Source organism: Humulus lupulus, chromosome 4, assembly GCF_963169125.1.
Source record: "Humulus lupulus chromosome 4, drHumLupu1.1, whole genome shotgun sequence".
Taxonomy (NCBI): Eukaryota; Viridiplantae; Streptophyta; class Magnoliopsida; order Rosales; family Cannabaceae; genus Humulus; species Humulus lupulus.
In genome coordinates this window covers 202,231,598-202,250,686 of record NC_084796.1, presented here as the reverse complement: position 1 = coordinate 202,250,686, position 19,089 = coordinate 202,231,598, and the positions used below count along the sequence as shown (strand labels likewise).

At 39.4% G+C, this 19,089-nt stretch overlaps 1 protein-coding gene across 1 annotated transcript; it reads left to right on the top strand.

Annotated features, from left to right (window-relative positions):
* Positions 1-14,620: 14,620 nt before the first annotated feature.
* On the top strand, positions 14,621-15,718 carry LOC133832807 (uncharacterized). The gene is made up of 3 exons (XM_062263101.1): positions 14,621-15,037; positions 15,128-15,199; positions 15,712-15,718. Exons 1-3 carry the CDS (start codon positions 14,652-14,654, stop codon positions 15,716-15,718), a joined length of 465 nt encoding a protein of 154 aa, XP_062119085.1. The 5' UTR covers positions 14,621-14,651.
* The last annotated feature ends 3,371 nt before the right edge of the window (positions 15,719-19,089 follow it).

The window sequence follows — 19,089 nt, the reverse complement described above, 5'->3', positions numbered from 1 at the left end:
AACATGTACACTCGCTATCAGTGACAAGCTCAACTCAGGGTTGGTTGGTAAGATTGGCTAATATATTTGAATGTGTGTTTGAATGCCCTGTTTGCCTGCTTATCTTATATAGAGCATGATGAATGAGTTAACATATGGATGATGCTAGGGCATGGCCTGTTGTGTGTTATATGTTATATGAGTTATTATTTGTGGATGACTAATGTGTTTGGGAGGTGGTTTTGGATGTTGTTATCATGCCTGATGAGCGGTGTCGTTGGTTGCAGGCATATTTGTTGAGATGCCTCGACAATCAGCTAGACTCTGCGATAGTAGAGTCGAGGATGATAACCAGGGTCAGGACCCTTCACCTGCCCCACAAAATTGGCAAGGGATGTTTGCCGAGATGGAAGCAAGACTGCAGTGGACAGAGGAAGAGTTACGGCAGTTGAGGCAGCAGGCCCCGCCTCAGGTTACTGGGCTGCCAGTGCAGTAGGTTGCAGCGCTAATGCCAGTGCAGTTTGCTATGGAGAATAAGTGGGAACCTTTGTATGAGAGGTTCAGGACGCAGCATCCTCCCACCTTCAAGGGTGGATCAGACCCACTGCGGGCAGAGCAGTGGATGAATATGACTTCCTCAATTCTGGATTTTATGAGAGTTCAGGGAAATGAGAGGGTAGCCTGTGCTAGCTACATGTTTAGAGAGGATGCCCGCATTTGGTGGGACGTGGTGGTTCAGGGAAGGGATGTATCAATTATGACCTGGGAAGAATTCAGAAACTTGTTCAACGAGAAGTATTACAGTGTGGCAGTTTGAGCTACAAAGGTTGATGAGTTTATCAACCTGACCCAGAATCGATCGACAGGGACAGAGTATGCTATAAAGTTTGACAGATTGGCGAAGTTTGCGCTAGATCTAGTGCCGACTGATGCAGCAAGAAGGGATAGGTTCGTGTGGGGGTTGAATGTTATGATTGCCCGCAATGTGAACATTACCTTGGATCCAGAGACTACTACCTATGGCCAGGTTGTGGATAAGGCCCTTACTGCTGAGAGGGCCGAAGATCAGATTTGGAAGGATAGCGCTGTTAGGCGCGATGCCAGGAGGACAGTTCCTCCTTTTGTTGGGTTCAGTCGGGGTGGTGGTTCTAGTGAGCAGAAGAGGAAGGCCCCAGATTCCTTTGTTCCTCCTAGTTCAGATAGGAGGGCACGGGGTGCTTCCACTGGCTGTCCGGGTGGCAGTGACAACTGGAGGAGTTTTCCAGTGTGTCCGCGGTGCAGGCGACGACACCAGGGTGAGTGCAGGATTAGGGCTTGTTTTGTTTGTGGGAGTGCCAGTCATCTGAAGAGGGATTTCCCTCAAGTTAAGAAGGAGGAGCAGAAGCAGAGTGACAGTCTTGCTCCTACTAGGGTGTTCACTTTGACACAGACTGAGGCGGAGGCTAGCCCCTCAGTTGTGACAGGTCAGATCTCTAGTGCTGGTTCTTTGTATACTGCATTGTTTGATTCAGGGGCTACCCATTCATTTGTATCTACTAGAGTGATAGATGAGCTTTGTAGACCTAGTGGCGTGTATGCTAGGGGATTTCAGACTTTGTTGCCAACAGGAGAATTGGTAGTCTCTAGGAAGTGGATTAGAGCATTGCCAGTAGAGGTAGATGGTAGGGAACTGTCTGTTGATCTGATTGAGTTAGATATGGATGATTTTGATATGATTTTGGGAATGGATTGGTTATCAAAGTATGGGGCAATGATTGACTGCAAGCGCAGAATGGTGACTTTTGAACTAGAAGGGGAGGTACCCTTTGTGTTTGTGGGGTCAGTTAGTGGACTGCGTGTACTGATGATTTCAGCATTGAGGGCTAGAGACCTGATGCAGGAAGGTTGCATAGGATTCCTAGCGAGCGTTGTGGATACCTCTAGGGTGGTGTCGGTTGGACTGGGTGAGACTAGATTGGTGTGTGAGTTTCTGGATTTGTTTCCAGCAAATCTGCCAAGGTTGCCACCGCAGTGGGAGATTGACTTCGTTATAGAATTGGTACCAGGAGTGGAGCCAGTATCTAGGACACCTTATAGAATGGCTCAGGCGGAGTTAAAGGAGTTGAAGATTCAATTGCAGGAGTTACTTGATTTGGGATTCATCAGACCGAGTTTCTCACCATGGGGTGCTCCGGTGTTGTTCGTTAAGAAGAAGGATGGATCCCTTAGGATGTGTATTGATTATAGGGAGTTAAACAATTTAACCATTAAGAACAAGTACCCACTGACTAGGATCGACGATTTATTTGATCAGCTACAGGGAAGAACAGTGTTTTCCAAGATAGATCTCCGATCAGGTTACCATCAGTTAAGGATTAAAGAGGAGAACATACCAAAGATTGCTTTCCGAATGAGGTATGGACATTATGAATTCCTGGTTATGTCCTTTGGATTAACCAATGCCCCAACAACTTTTATGGACATGATGAATATGGTTTTCAAGGATTATCTTGACAAGTTTGTGATTGTATTCATCGATGACATCCTAGTGTACTCCCAGTCAGAGACAGAGCACGAGCAGCATCTGCGGTTGGTTTTACAGCTGTTGAGAGAGCATAAGTTATATGCTAAGTTCAGTAAGTGTGAGTTCTGGTTGCCACACTCTACATTTCTGGGCCATATCGTCAGTAAGAAGGGGATTCTGGTTGACCCAAGTAAGATTGAGGCGGTCAGAGATTGGCCTAGACAGAGCAATGTTCCTGAAGTGAGAAGCTTTCTGGGTTTAGCAGGGTATTACCGACGGTTTGTTGAGGGGTTCTCCAGAATAGCTACGCCATTGACAGAACTGACAAAGAAGAAGACAAGGTATGTCTGGGCGGATAGATGTGAGAACAATTTTAAGGAGTTGAAGCGGCGATTGATCACTTTGCCAGTGCTAAGCTTGCCTACAGAGAATGAAAAGTTTGTGGTTTATTGTGATGCATCCAGACAGGGTTTGGGGTGCGTGCTGATGCAAGCTGGTAAAGTGATAGCCTATGTATCGATACAGTTGAAGGAATACGAGCAGAGATATCCTACGCATGACCTGGAGTTGGCAGCGGTGGTGTTTGCACTTAAGATTTGGAGGCATTATCTTTATGGTGAGAAGTGTGAGATATACACCGACCATAAGAACCTAAAGTATTTCTTTACACAAAAGGATCAGAATATGCGCCAGAGGCGGTGGCTAGAGTTGGTTAAGGATTATGATTGTAATATCCTATACCATCCTAGGAAGGCTAATGTAGTGGCTGATGCATAGAGTCGGAAAGGCCCAGGACAGTTGTTGAGTTCGAGGCAGATATCTGACAAGTTAGCTGAGGAGATGACCAGAGTAGGTATAGAATTGGTGGTTGGTCAGTTGGCCAAAATCACTCTTCAGTCTACATTCCTTGAGAGGATCAAGGAAGCACAGGGGAAAGATTCCCAGTTGCGAGGTCATAGGGAGAGTGCCTTAGTCGGAGCGACAAAGGATTTTTCCATCTCAGAGATGGGGTTACTGAAGTACAAGAGCTGGATTTATGTTCCAATGGATTTTGATATCCGGCAAGAGATCTTAGATGAATCGCATACCACTCCCTATTCTTTGCACCCGGGTACGACGAAGATGTACCAGGACTTGAGAGCTCTATATTGGTGGTCAGGCATGAAGAGGGATGTGGTGGATTATGTGGCTAAGTGCTTAACTTGCCAGTAGGTTAAGGCTGAGCACCAGAGGCCAGCCTCTGGGGATCCCAGAATGGAAGTGGGAAGATATTACTATGGACTTTGTGGTTGGTTTACCGAGAACTATGGGACAACATGACTTGGTGTGGGTGATTGTGGATAGGTATACCAAGTTCGCCCACTTTGTGCCTGTTAGGACAACTTATACTGTGGAGTAGTATGCTGAGTTATATGTGAAGGAGATTGTTCGACTTCATGGGGCTCCGAGCTCAATAGTATCTGACAGAGACCCCACCTTCACTTCCAAGTTTTGGGAGAGTCTGCAGAAGGCTATGGGCATGCAGTTACAGTTTAGTACCGCCTATCATCCTCAGACGGATAGGCAGTCTGAGAGGACGATTCAGATATTGGAGGATATGCTGCGAGCCTGTGTGCTTGATTTTGGGGGATCATGGAGTAAGTATCTCCCTTTGATCGAGTTCTCGTACAACAACAGTTATCAGGCGACTATCGGAGTGGTTCTGTACGAGATGCTTTATGGAAGAAAGTGTAGATCACCTATTCATTAGGATGAGACAGGTGAGAGGAGATATCTGGGTCCAGAGATGGTTCAAAGGAACAATGAGGCAATTGAGAAGATTAGAGTGCGTATGCTCGCCTCCCAGAGTCGACAGAAAAGTTATTCAGACCTGAAACGCAGGAGCGTGGAATTTCAGGTTGGTGATCATGTGTTCCTTAGGGTTTCACCCATGAAGGGTGTGAAATGGTTTGGTGTTCGGGGCAAGTTGAGCCCTAGGTTTGTTGGCCCCTTCGAGATTCTGGAACTAGTTGGAGAGGTAGCTTACAGACTAGCGATGCCTCTAGCTTTATCAAGGGTTCATGATGTTTTCCATGTATCCATGCTCCGGAAGTATATGTCAGATTCAACACATGTTCTAAGTTTTGAGAATCTGGAGCTTGATCAGGATTTGTCCTATGAGGAGAAGCCGATTCAGATTTTTGACCGAAAAAATAAAGTCTTGCAGAGCAAGACCATCGCCTTGGTGAAAGTGCTGTGGAGAAATAGCAAAGTTGAGGAGGCGACATGGGAACTTGAGTCAGAGATGAGGGAGCAGTATCCCGAGTTGTTCAAGTAATTTCGAGGACAAAATTACTGTAAGGAGGGGATAATTGTAACGACCCGAATTTGCTAATAGGGCTTAGGGCCTTGATTAGTGTGCCTGGAGGGCAATAAATGGATTATTATGTTAATATATGAATTGATGTGAATAAATGATAATGATGGATGTTTAGTTGAGTTAAATGTACATGTGGGCCCCGTCTGGATATTAGGGGCATAAATGTGATAGATGTGATAAATGCTATATATATGTGATATGTCTGTGCAGCACGATCCGAGACAGTCTTGGGGAGCGGTTAGCCAGGAAGTCACAACGAGGTCGAGAATCCGACTCGAGGCGAGTTGAGGGGGTAATTTGGGTATTAGATATATTATGGGGTTATCGAGATATGGAAATAAATATTTGGAGATATATTTGAGGATAGAATGTCTAGGAGGGAATATTGGGGAAATTTACCATTTTTCCCTCATGGACGTTTTGGTACCCCGAGCCTTGAGGTAACCACATAGACTAAATTAAATAAAACAGAGGAAGGAATCATTTAGAAGCTTTAGAAACCGACACTTACTTCCTCCCAGCTGAAGACAGTTCTTATCTCTTTCTCTCTTTCACTCCCTAAGACAAACTCAAGGAAAACTCTGGTGGAAGCTAGTTAAAGCAAGGAATTGGGCAGAGAAATCTTAGGAGCTAAAAGCTTGAGGATTAAGGATCAAACTCAGGGACTAAGCTCAGCAAAGGTAGGCTTTAATTATAAGGATTAAGTTTAGAATTGCTGCTGGTTTGTTAGATTTTTCATGTTAGTTAAGCATGATCTGTTCTTGAGTATTTTAGTTGAGGTTTGGAGCAGGTTTTGATTTATTTTGATGTTGAAACTAGGCTAGAATATTGGGGTTGATTGTCTAGAACTGTTAGCTTGATTATAGGATGATTTGGTTTGAAGGAAATGCAGGAGAACCAGGAGAAAGGTGAGGAATTCTGGGTTTGAAGGAGAGGGCCGCGACCCTAGGATGGGCGCGCGCGCGGTCCGTGTGCGCGCGCAGCCATGGGAGGCCTAGAAGTTCATGCGCGCCGCGGCCCGTGTGGGTGTTAGTGAAGTGCTAGCCTCTGTTTTGAGGCTAGCCGCGGTGCTTGAGGGTGGGGCTGCGACTCTTAGAGCTAGTTTGTGTTTTAAAGGGTGTTTAGGTTTGGGAACTCAATGATTAAGGCTCGGGATGGATTCTATCACCCGAATTGATAGAATTCAAGGTCCCGGAGGTTAGGGGTATGGTTTAAAGTTATTTAATGAATTAGAACTTGATGGATGGATATTTTTAATGTGTTGTGACTAGCGTTTTGGCGAGGCTCAAGTTAGAGGACTGTGCTCGGGACATCGGTGCTCGAAAAGCTCGGGACTCTGGTAAGAAAACCCTTGTTCCCATAGAGCTTGTCTGCAGGGCTGAGCCCAATGTGTTTGAATAGAAATGGTATGCAGGGCTGAGCCCAATGTGTTTGAACTGCAAGGCGTTGTCCTTTGAATGAATTTGCTAGAATTCTGTACTTGTTTATTATGCTATGAGTGAAATTATGTGAATGATTGGCAAGAGCCGGGAATGGTGTAGGCTGGGGTCGGCAAAGGGTCGGGAACGGCGTTGAGCACGTAGAGTGCGAGTTTCCAGGGCGAGTCCCTAAAGGATACCTGGGATATCCTCACGGTGTGGACCACGAACCCAGGGCTTGGTAAACGCCTGGGACAGCTAGGCCGTATGTGTTTAGCCCATTGGTGGCTTGTGTTGTATACTTGATATATGTGTTGCATATGTTATCTGTTTGTGGGTTTTCTTGCTGGGCTTCGGCTCACAGATGCTCTGTGGTGTAGGTAAGGGTAAGGAGAAAGACAACCGACCATGAGTGTAGCAGGCGTGAGGCGGCGTGTACATGTTGGGCCAGCCTGGCTGCAACAGCCAGAGGATTTTGGGAGATGGTTGTAAATAAACTTAGATTTTGTCGTTTAGTCGACTTGGTTCGATTTATATGATGTAAATTTTTCTAAACTGTATTTTTGGGATCCCAGGTGTCAAACTTTTATGATTTTCAAATAAATGGAATTATTTCTAAAGTTTTTCCTCTGTTTATGGCTTAATTACCCCATTTATTCTAAAACCTCGATTAGCGAGTGGAATGCACGTTTTTAAACTTACTTAGTAACGAATCTAAGGAAGTAGGGCGTTAAAATGGCCCTCCTTGCTGCCCAAGCATAGATGAAAATCTCATGCATTGGAGCGACCTTGTTGCCCTAGACCATCCTAGAGTTTAATCCTTAAATAAATCATCATTTCTGGCTACATCCGCTTGTATCCACTTCCAAAGATGATTGACCAACCCACCAAGCTTGTTGACATATTCTGTCATTATCTTACCATTCTAAACCAAGTTCATAAACTCATTAGTCCTCACAGCTCAAATTATGTTATAATAACCTCTTTTATCAATTCACTGCCTGAATTCCTCCCAACCCATCATGACAACATTTTGGGTCTGAGTACCACTTCTCACCACTTCCGGGCATCCTTCTGCCACAACTACTTAGCACCACCACTCTGTTGCGACCTATCATCTTCTTAATATCAAGGGTGGAATTAGTTATGCCCATCCACTAATCAATTCTCGAGCAAACCCAAATGTTTCTTAAAACTAGAGGATAATGCTTCTAAAGCCTTCCACACAGTAATTCTTATCTGTCTACCCTCAAGTCAACCAACACTGGTACCCCTGCTGTCACACTATACCAAGCAGCTATTTCTCAGCAAAACCCGCTGTTTTACCCATCTAATCTCCTCTATCAGACCTCACTGCCTTACTCACATACCAGCGAATGCATGCTGGGACTTTCAGGGGCAGATGGAGGATTCCAACCCTAGCTATCATCTGCAACCCTCACTAGAATAATACCATGTCCAATTAACCATTTTGAGCACATACCATCTGAATTAATCTGCCATTACTAACTAAACCTCTCAACCCTGATGTTCATATCCAAAACCTTCCCACAGGCAGGTCCAAACAACCACAATAATCATACACACATAAAAGCATATCAAACACCAATCTACATTACTATGCATTAGTTAACAATTTCATTGCTACTAAATACAATCATATTCATCATGCTTTCCATATACCAATAATCAGATAAAGCATGCAAGTTCAATTTAAACAGTTAACCAAATGCAATCAATATGCAAATCATTATCCACATGCGATAGCAATGCTAGTCAGCATGCCTCAATATCATCACACAACAGTAAAAGACCAGGCCCTATCAGAATCTCATGCTCCTCATTAATCATAAAAATTAATGCATTCATATTTCATTCAAGCACTTAAGCATATAATCTCATGTATTCCATTACAAAACCCTGAGTCGAGCTTGTCTTTAGCAGCAAGTGTACATGTCCAGCCAGTCTTTCGGAACCCTTAAACCTAGACCGCTCTGATACTAAGTTGTAACGTCCTGGATAACCAAGACCGTTACACTGTGTGTTTATAATTGTGCAGGAATTGCTAATCAAGTCATTTAGTTGAGAATGTGATCCCTAAAATCATAAACAAGTTAGGTTTAAAATATTTTTCTCATAAACGAATAATTTTCATTAAAACAAATATTTAGAGGATCCAAAAAATAGGGTTTAAAGGGCAGATTTACAAAATTTCCAAAAGTTATATACAATCAAGGCCACCCTAATGGAAAAATACGCATTTTAGGTTCCATCCCTATACAATCCCTTGACTGTGGAGGACGAGCAGCTGACAATGTACACCTTGCCCCTAGAGCTCTCCAACTCATGGTTGAACCGTCTTACCATTGCCTTCACCTGCACCACGTAGCACCTGTGAGTCGAGGCCCAGAAAGAAAACCATAACATCATAACATATTCAATAACAAGAATCAAATAATTCATAAGACATTAACTAGATATTCAACAGGCAATAACAGGCACAAAATCAGTGATGACAAACAAGGAAGCAACAATCCATCATCCAGATATTCAACAAGCCATACACATCAGATTAATAACAGCAAACACATTCATAATCAAAAGTTTATCACAATCATCATACAATACTCAGGGTCGACACCCTTAGGCTGCACCCTCTATTTAACCCACTAGCTCTGACTCTCTTAGGCCGAGCCCGCTGCTTAACCCACTGACTCTGACTCGCTTAGGCCGAGCTCAGTGATTATTTAGCTAACCTCAGCTACCAATGGCCGAGCCGTGTCCTGTGCGCAAATATCAATTCTAACACTCTTAGGTCGTTTACTTCATGCTCACATGGCATATCATAATCATACAACAATTGTATTAAGATATAGGGAGCCCTTAGTCCCATCACAGTAACACAAAATGGTGCAATTTTCTTACCTTTAATTTCCGAACGGAGAAGGTGAAATGGTTCCGAGCACAATCCTTAGCTCTGAGCCTTGGCGATAAACCTAGTCACAATCCATAAATGGTACTTCGATGAGTTTAAATTCCAAAGAACAATCTCGGGACCAAACTCGCGCTCTCGGGACCTCTAATTCCAGCAAACGAAGTGGTGAAACCGTCCCCCGAGCCCCCGAGCAGAAACCCTTAAAAGTACCCAAAAACCAAGTTTTGGAAGCTGAGTAGCGCTACAGTGCTACCTATTGGGCGCTACATCACTAGAGTCAAGGACTCTAGCCCCCCAAACTCGCAACCTAGCGCTGTAGCGCTTCCAACTTAGCGCTACAGCGCTGCAACCAGAAATGCAATTTTCTGGGTTTCTCCCTTCGAATCTCCCCGAGCCAAAGCTCCAAAAATCCTCCCCAATAATCATCCAAACTCAAAATTGAGCCCATAAACTACTTTAGCTCACTCAAAACAACATACTAACATCAAAGCTTAGCTAAAAGCCTCACCAAACACAGAAATCAAAACTGAGCTTTGAAGCTCAAGAACACTGACTAAAACTAGAAAACTTAAAATAATTAAGGGCCAAAAATCATTATCTCAGTTGGATGATTTTGACCCTAGCCTCTGGATGGTCCCTAACAGCCACCAATTCTTCCTTTCCCTCTAGCAACCACCAAAAATTAAACCTCTTTTCCCTAGAACCCAAACCCAAGCTCAAAAATGGCTGAGTTCTCTCAAATTCCTCAGCTGGATTCTTCGGTTGGCTAGCCTTAAATCCACAGGCCTTCCCTTCAGTTTTGCCCAAGCTTATGCCCCCTTTGTTCACCTTAGTCCTCAAGTTCTCACTTCCTTCCTCAGCTCAAAAGCTCAATCACCCAAAGAGAGAGAAAAGAACAAATCGTGAGAGAGAGATGAGTGAGCTGAGTAAGTGTTTTTTGTTTCTTTCTTTCCTTCAATATTTCTATAGCTTTCTCTTATAACCTAAACAAAATCAGGTTATATCCTCTAATAACCAAAAGACCTTTTTGCCCTCCCAAATAAAACTAAGCTTTTACTCAATCTAGGGGTATAATTGTCATTTTGTTCCCAATTCCCGCTAATTCCTCAAGTGTCCCTAATATTTACCACTTAAATCCCATCATCCAATTAATCACTAGTTATTTACCCAATGTCTAATAATCCCCAATATATATTCTAAATTCTCGAAAATACCCCCAGGCTCCCCCAAGCCAGGTATTAATCCCCATCGTGACTATTTCGCCAATCTGTTCACTAGGACCGTCTCGAGCCACATCGTGCGAATATATCTACATAATAATGTGGTCTCACCAATTTATCACATATAATTACATTTATGCCCTCAACGGGCCAAAATTACAAATATGCCCTTACAAGCTAAACAGGGCCCACATGCATATTTAATACTAAAAAATATGCATTTAATCATATCCATATAATCATATATTCATGCGTGCTACAAAATCATGCATTTAATCATTTATTCACATATATACCAATTATGCCCTCCCGACACACTAATCAAGGCCCTTAAGCCTTAATAACAACTTTGGGTCGTTACACTCTCTGTCCTTGTCCACTACGTTTGCCAAGTTCCCGATACATCCATCACCCAATAGCTTCCATGCCTTAAAAGTGGAGATCATAGAAAAATTATTCTCTTGAGCCGTGCCTTGAAACATAAATGGTTCTTCTCCAGGTGGATTAAAAGTCACCTTTCTTCGTTTGCAATTCACCACCTCCCCGTATTTGGTTAGCCAATCCATACCAAAGATAATTTCGTATTCATGTAAATCTAATACTAACAAGTCTACCGTCAACTCTCGGCCTTCTACCCAAACTGGTACGACTCTAACTCAAGACCGTACCATCTTATCCTCCCTCGAAGGTAAGGATACACCACATACATTTGCCATAGGCTCAGGCATCCTATCTATCTTGTCAACATAAGATGCAACAATAAAAGAATGGGATGCACTAGTGTCACTACTACAAATATAGGCTTTCTCTGCGGTTTTTTTTAAACAATAAATAAAAAGCGCAGTGAAAGGGTTTGAAAGAGTCAAAAAAAGCATATTTAATGTCCGCGCCCTATTTTATTGCGGTTTTTAAAAAAAACGCAGTGAAAGGTTTGAACGTGACACTTTTCTCCGCGGTTTTGGGTATAAAACCGCGGAGAAAGGTGGTTTCCACCCACTAAAGCACAAAAACCTATTTTCCCCACTCATTTCTCATCTTCTTCTTTGTTGAAGTCACGGCCGAAGCTCTCTCCCACCACGCCGTCCCTACCCACGGTAAGCCCCACATTGTCTATTTCTTTTTGTTTTTTTTTTCCATTTCCTTGCATATTAAAGCTTGAAATCATGTATATATACTTAATCTTGAGTTATTTTGAAGTTTTAGGGTAAAAATGAAGAAATATTTGTGTGGGTTTAATGGTGGTTTCTATGTATGTTCATATGATTATTTTTTGTAATATTTTTGAAATTTTATATAGGATTGGAGGACATTTTCATTGTTTAAAATGTGTATTGATCACTAAAACTTGATTTCTTTAATGTATATTTCAGTTTAGGGTATTTTTGTATTATTTTATTTAGAATAATGTTGTTTACATAATTTTTTATATTAAAAATTAGTGCTTGCATAATTTTGTATATTATTTAGGTAATGATTTTTTAAAAGTATATTTTTGTTAATTATATTATTTTAGGATAAATTCAATTACCATATATTTACTAATGTTTAACTTTTTATTGTAGGAAATATTTGTTTGAGTGTGAGCTCCCACTCAAGGTTGAAATATTTGTTCGAGGTTGAAATTGGTGAATATTAATTTTTAAGGTAAGTAGTAATTACTGCTTAATTTTTTATATTTACAGACTATTGTTAGAGGAGTTTGAATATATTAGATATTCATCCATAGTGAAGTAGGTTCTGAGATAAAATTGTGTGCTGCAGAGATAACAGAAGGTTGAGAACATGTGTGCCTTAGTGAAGTAGGATCTGTGAATTTTCTGTGTGCTGCGGTGACTTATGGTTGAGAACATGCATGTTGTTTGTTATATGTTTTTTTTGATGTGAATTTGTAGGTAGATAACTTGGGATATGCTATAAATACAGAGGAAACTCCGCCCAATTTTTTTTTGATGATATTAGTTGAACATGTTTTATAAGTTACTATATATAATAATAATGTTTTTGTTTTTGTTGAAATTTTAAATACATATGAATTTTGGATATGTTATAGAAATAAATGAAACTCTGTCCATTTCATTTTATAATTTAATAATTGAACATAATTTTAGAGTATTACTATACTAATTTTCTTTTCATTATCAACTTAGGAATTATGTAGATATTATCATTATGGATAAGTCATGGATTCTTGAGAATAGAGAAACACAACAATTTCAAGACGGATTCAACCAATTTTTAGAATTTTGCCAAACAAATTGTAGTGATCCGGAAAGAATTCATTGTCCATGTATAGATTGTGGTAATGGAACAAAAGGAAATATTACCATGATAAAAAATCATGTATTTTGTCGGGGATTTGATACAAGTTATCGTACATGGTATTGGCATGGGGAATCATTGAAAAATAATAATCCATTTCCATTCGGGAGGCGAGGGGTTGATGATTTGGGTTATAGTGATTTTGACGATCATCCTATGGAATTGCTCGATGAAGCACAAGAAGAGTTTGTTGATGATCCTTCAAAATTTGATAAATTGGTTAGAGATGCAGATAAACCATTATTCAATGGTTGTCTGAAACAAAGATTACCAACGATGGTAAAATTTTACAACATAAAAGCAGAAAATGGAGTTAGTGATAAATGTTTTAGTCAATTTTTAGCTGCTTTTAAAGAGATTTTGCCGTCAGATAATTGCTTCCCTGAGTCTACATATGAAGTGAAGAAAACTTTAAATTGCATAGGCTTGAAGTATGAGAAGATCCATGCATGTCCGAATGATTGTGTGTTATATCGTAAAGAGTATGCAGACATGGACACTTGCCCAGAATGTGATTCACCCCGCTACAAACCTAACAAGAGTAAGGAGATCAGGAAACTTATTCCTCAAAAAGTGATGTGGTACTTGCCTTTGATTCCGCGGCTTAAGCGATTATATCGAAGTGCAGAACACTCTGAAAACTTAATATGGCATGAGACTAGGCGAGTGAAAGATGGTAAACTTCGACATCCTGCAGATTCGCAGGCTTGGAAAAAAGTTAATAACTTAAATCCAGAATTTAAAACTGAAGCAAGACATCTTCGTCTAGGTCTACCTGCCGATGGTGTAAATCCACATAAATCTCTAAGTAGTAGGCATAGTTCATGGCCTGTCTTCCTTGTTATGTACAATCTTCCTCCGTGGTTAGTGATAAGAAGAAAGTTTTTTATGCTCACGTTAATGAGTTCAGGCCCGAAACAACCGGGACACGATATAGATGTTTATTTGGCACCATTAATTGATAATTTGAAAGATTTGTATGAAAATGGTGTTGAGGCATATGACGGTTTTAAGAAAGAAGTCTTTAACTTAAAAGTTGTTTTGTTGTGGAATGTTAATGATTTCCCAGCTTATGGTAATCTATCAGGGTTAAGCACAAAAGGTTACCAGAGATGTCCAATATGTTGCACTAACACAAAGGCTTTTCGTCTGTCTAATGGGCACAAAATTTGTTATATGGGTCATAGACGATATTTGCCCCTAAATCATCATTATAGGGACAAAAAAAAAAGCATTTGATGGTGATAAAGAACAAGGTGTTGCTCCTTTGCCACTTTCGGGGCAATAAATTCTTAAAGAAGTAGAGAAAATTGATTTCAAGTATGGAAAAATGCAGAAAAATAAGAAAGTAAGTGGATGTTTCCAAAGGAAATCAATTTTTTTTCGTCTCCCTTACTGGAAAGATTTATTTGTTCGACATTGTTTGGATGTCATGCATATAGAAAAAAATGTGTGCGAAAGTATTATAGGTACATTACTTGATATTCCCGGTAAAACTAAGGATGGTTTAACTAGTCGTTTAGATCTTGTTGAAATGGGTATACGAACTGATTTAGCACATGAACAGAAAGGTAAACGCACATATTTACCTCCTGCTTGTTTCACGTTGTCCAGAGAAGAGAAAAAAGTTGTATGTAAATCATTTGCAGAGATGAAAGTGCCTGATGGCTATTCATCCAACATTCGAAACTTGGTATCCATGGGAGATTTGAGGCTGATGGGTATGAAATCACATGACTGTCATATGTTGATGCAACAATTACTTCCGATTGCTATTCAGTCAGTATTACTGAAAAAAGTTCGAGATTGTTTAACGAATGTTTGCATATTCTTCAATCATTTATGCGGAAAAGAATTAGAAATGAAAAAATTGGATGCATTGCATTATAAGATAGTGGAAACTCTATGCAACCTTGAAATGTTTTTTCCGCCATCCTTCTTTGACATTATGATTCATTTAATGGTTCATCTAGTAAGGGAAGCCAAGTTGTGTGGACCAGTTTGGGCGAGATGGATGTATCCATTTGAAAGAAGTATGAAGGTGTTGAAAAGTTATGTGCGTAATCATTATCGTCTTGAAGCTAGTATGGTTGAATGTTATATATCGGAAGAGGCAGTAGAATTTTGCTCAGAATACATGAGTGGGGTTGAAGCAATCGGAATCAGCAAACCACGAAATAACTCAGATGGAGTTGATAAAGGACTACGAGGGAATGGAACAGTGACCACCGTGTCTAGGGCAGAATTAGATCAAGCTCAATTAGTTGTGTTGCAAAATAATCCTGAGATTCAATCATATATAATGTAAGTAGAAAATATATTTCAATCATATATATTAGAGTAGTGATTTTCTTTTTGTTGTTTAAACTTTTTGTTATTTCTTTTATGTTTCAGTGATCACATAGAGTTATTACGGTCGATGATTCCAAACAAGATTAAAAATAAACAAAAATGGGTTATAGATGAGCATAATAAAACGTTTTGCCAGTGGCTGAAGAATACAATTTTGACAAAGTTGGGAGAAAAAAATCATGGACTGTCGACTGAGTTGAAGCGCATATCTCTTGGAGCAAGCATTGATGTAATAAAGCATCAAGCTTACATTGTTGAAGGGAAACGATTTCATACTAAGTCAAGAGATGATGCTCGGCTGGTTCAAAATAGTGGAGTAAGTGTAGTCGCAGAAGCTATGCATTTTGCTAGTGCAAAAGATAATAACCCAATTTCAGGCACAATGACATACTACGGGGTTGTTGAAGAAATATGGGAGCTAGATTATTCATTATTTCGTATTCCTCTTCTTAAATGTTCTTGGGTAGACAACAATACTGGAGTTAAAACTGACGAACTTGGATTCACTCTGGTTGATTTAAGCAAGAAGGGAAGCAAGAACGATCCTTTTATCATGGCTTTCCAAGCGAAACAAGTGTTTTACATTCTTGATCCAGTTAATGATAAATGGTCCATTGTTTTATCAGTTCCTGAGCGGAAGTTCTCAAAAAAAGAAGAGTACAATGAAAATTATGATTTATATCATGACTGTTTCATTGTTGGACAACCAATACATGAACAAGTTGAGAATATTCAGGAACATGATAATGAAAGTGATAGCGATGATCGTGATTATCTTAGAACCGACATCGAAGAAGGAATATGGGTCGATTGTGAATCGACCAAAAATAAAATAAGAAAAAGAAGAAAACATGTTTAGTAAGTTATATAATTCATTAATACTTGTGATTATTTATTTGTATAATGCATTAACACTTGTGATTATTTATTTGTATAATGCATTAACACTTGTGATTATTTATTTGTATAATGCATTAACACTTGTAATTTTTGTGATGCAGATGGCGGATAAAAGAGATGACAAAGAGAAACAACAAGGTCGTGGTAAAACAAGAATGAGTTACATGACCCAACAAAAAGCCAAAGGAATCAAGAAAAATCTTCAATGGAACGATTTGGGACAACCAATAGGTGATGTGTATACAAACATGATATCATATCTTGGATCTAGAGTACGAGCCACGATTTCTATCAACTCAGGTGATTGGAGGAAGGTCCCACAAGATTTGAAAGATGGTCTATGGGAGGATATCATTGTAAGAAATTATCATTATGATATTTATTTATTTATTTATGTGTGATATCTAAATTTAATAATTACTTTTCTTAATTATATTCTCAGGGTGGTCACAACATTACTCAAACCTTCAAACGTGAGATTTTGAAAAAAGCTGGTCAAATAATGAGAGATTTTAAAAGTGAACTCACTACCGAGTACATCAAACCTTTGGCTGAAATGGGTATGATGGAAGAACTCAAATTTCCCCCAAAGAGGTATAGCGATATAATTGACGAGAGAGAATGGTTACAATTTGTAACTAGTCGTCTAAGTCCAGAGTTTCAAATAGTGCATCAAGAACAAAAAAAACGTGCATTACTAATGAAGTTAAGGCATCGAACCTCTCGTAGAGGAATGGCTAATATAAGAGAAGAATTGGTAAGTATATTTGATATTATAGTTTAAATAATGGTTGATATTATCACAACATATAACTATAATTATCTTGTACAATGCAGAAAAAAGAACGAAATATTCAAAATCCAGAGAGGTATCAAGTTTGGCTTAGATCGCGTGAAAAAAATAAAGTTCTTGTGACAGAGCTAGACCGACAAATTGCCAAAAAGATAGTAAGTTTTCTAAGGTTTCAGAATCAATATATTGTTTTTATTTATATAAACTAATTTAACCAAATAATATCTTGAGTAGGAGGACGTCAAAGAAAAATTGATTCGTGGCGAAATTATAGCTCAGGGTCGATATGACATCTTAATCAAGCATTAGGGACACCAGAACACCCAGGTCGTGTTCGAGCTGGTGGGTATGATAATTTATAATAGTTGTTTTCTTTTAAGAATTATTTAGATTGGTTTATTGATGGACTTTATTGATTTTTTTTGTAGGTTCACTGCGACCGTTTCCAAAATGTTTGGGAAAAAACATAAAACAATGACTGCAGGAGAGGAGATTGCTCGACTAAAAGCTGAGATTGAAGAGCTAAAAAGACATAAATTTAGCACAGAAGAGGAATTAGCTCAAAATGAAGAATATAATGAGGAAAATGATGAGTGTGGATACTACGATGAAGGGCAATTTGATGAGGGACAATATTATGAGAATACAAGTGATGAAGTCTATCGACCTGCCCCCAACGCAGATGATCATTTTCATCAAACCGAAGACTATCCTTTTGATGAAGATGATGGATCATCAATTTATGAGTCTCTGCCACCACCGAGCTATGAAGTTTATTTGTGTTATGATAATATTGACAATGTGGTGGCTAAGGGTGTACTCATTGTACCAAACATGGGTAGCCAAATTACCGTCCATGGAAATGTACTTGATGATTCAGTTGTGAGGGTTTGGCTTATAGATGTCTTACAAGAAGAAGCTAAGATCCCTATTCCCTTTGGTAACGTACGATATGTTGGGGACGCACGAGACACATTCCTGCCTTGGCCTAAAAATTTAATTGTCGCTTGTCAGGTATAAAATTATTTGCTTAGATATTTAAATTTTATTTTTAAATGGGTACACTATACTGATATGTTTAATGCTATTATGTAGGGTCCATCTTCATCTAATCACAAATCCCTATCACCAAGCCCACATTTATCATCAGTTGGATCTCACGTAGTCATCCCCGCTGAAATAACTCAACCAGAACCTTCAAATTGGTTAACAGATAACCAATGGGACAAAATTGATCTGAGTCTAAAATTTATAGTGAAGGAGTATTATTCCAATAAAGGAATAGATGGGGTTGTACAAGTTCCCGTTGACCCGGAGTTTATAGGAGAACGCGAGGCTATCTTCATCACTTCGGAAGACGTTTATCAAGCAGCCTCCATGGATAATATTGGATCCTCAGCTATGCTGTTTGGTATGAGGTATGTATCAATCCGTTATATCATTACAAACTATTAGAGGAGTTTGAATATATTAGATATTCATCCGTAGTGAAGTAAGTTCTGAGATGAAATTGTGTGCTGTAGAGATAACAGAAGGTTGAGAACATGTGTGTCTTAGTGAAGTAGGTTCTGCGAATTTTGTGTGCTGCGGTGGCTTATGGTTGAGAACATGCATGTTGTTTGTTGTATGCTTTGTCTGAATTGAATTTATAGGTTCTAATAATTTTGGATATGCTATAGAAACAGAGGAAACTCTGCCCAATTTTTTTTTGACGATATTAATTTATTAATTGAAAATGTAATATGAATGATTGATTCTCTACAGATGCATTTGGGAAAGCATGCATCCAAATTCACGACAATTATATAAATTTTTTGACACCGAACATCTTTCTATTGGCAATGATGAAAGTAAAAACTATACGGTGGATCTTATAGCCAAATGGATGATGACTATGGATAGACGAGGCCAAATATATTTCATTCCTTGGATTGTTGAGTAAGAACGAACTACTTAAACATTATCACTACTATGGTTGAATTTTAATTTTAAAATAATCATATTTTATTATTATTTTAGTCGACATTGGATGTTGGTGCTCGTGATGATGTGGGGGATGACCATAATTTTGGACCCTTTAAAAAATTATAAATCTCCACCAATAATTACGGAGGTTATGGAAAAGTAAGTTCTTCAATTGTAATGTATGCATTATTAATTTTTAAAAGTTGAGAGCATAATATGTATTTAATTAATTTTAATTTTTGTAGAGCATACGCACAATGTTTGGAAAATGAATACATCGGCACATTTACAAAATTGGTGAGAGGTTCTTGTCCAAAACAACCTGAAAGTCATGAATGTGGTTATT

What these genes read in the sequence shown, in the direction of transcription:
- LOC133832807 (XM_062263101.1), top strand. Translation starts at nt 14,652, where the DNA reads ATGTTTTTTCCGCCATCCTTCTTTGACATTATGATTCATTTAATGGTT. An exon ending in GAGATTCAATCATATATAAT is followed by an intron (nt 15,038 to 15,127) that starts GTAAGTAGAAAA and finishes TTTATGTTTCAG; the next exon opens with TGATCACATAGAGTTATTAC.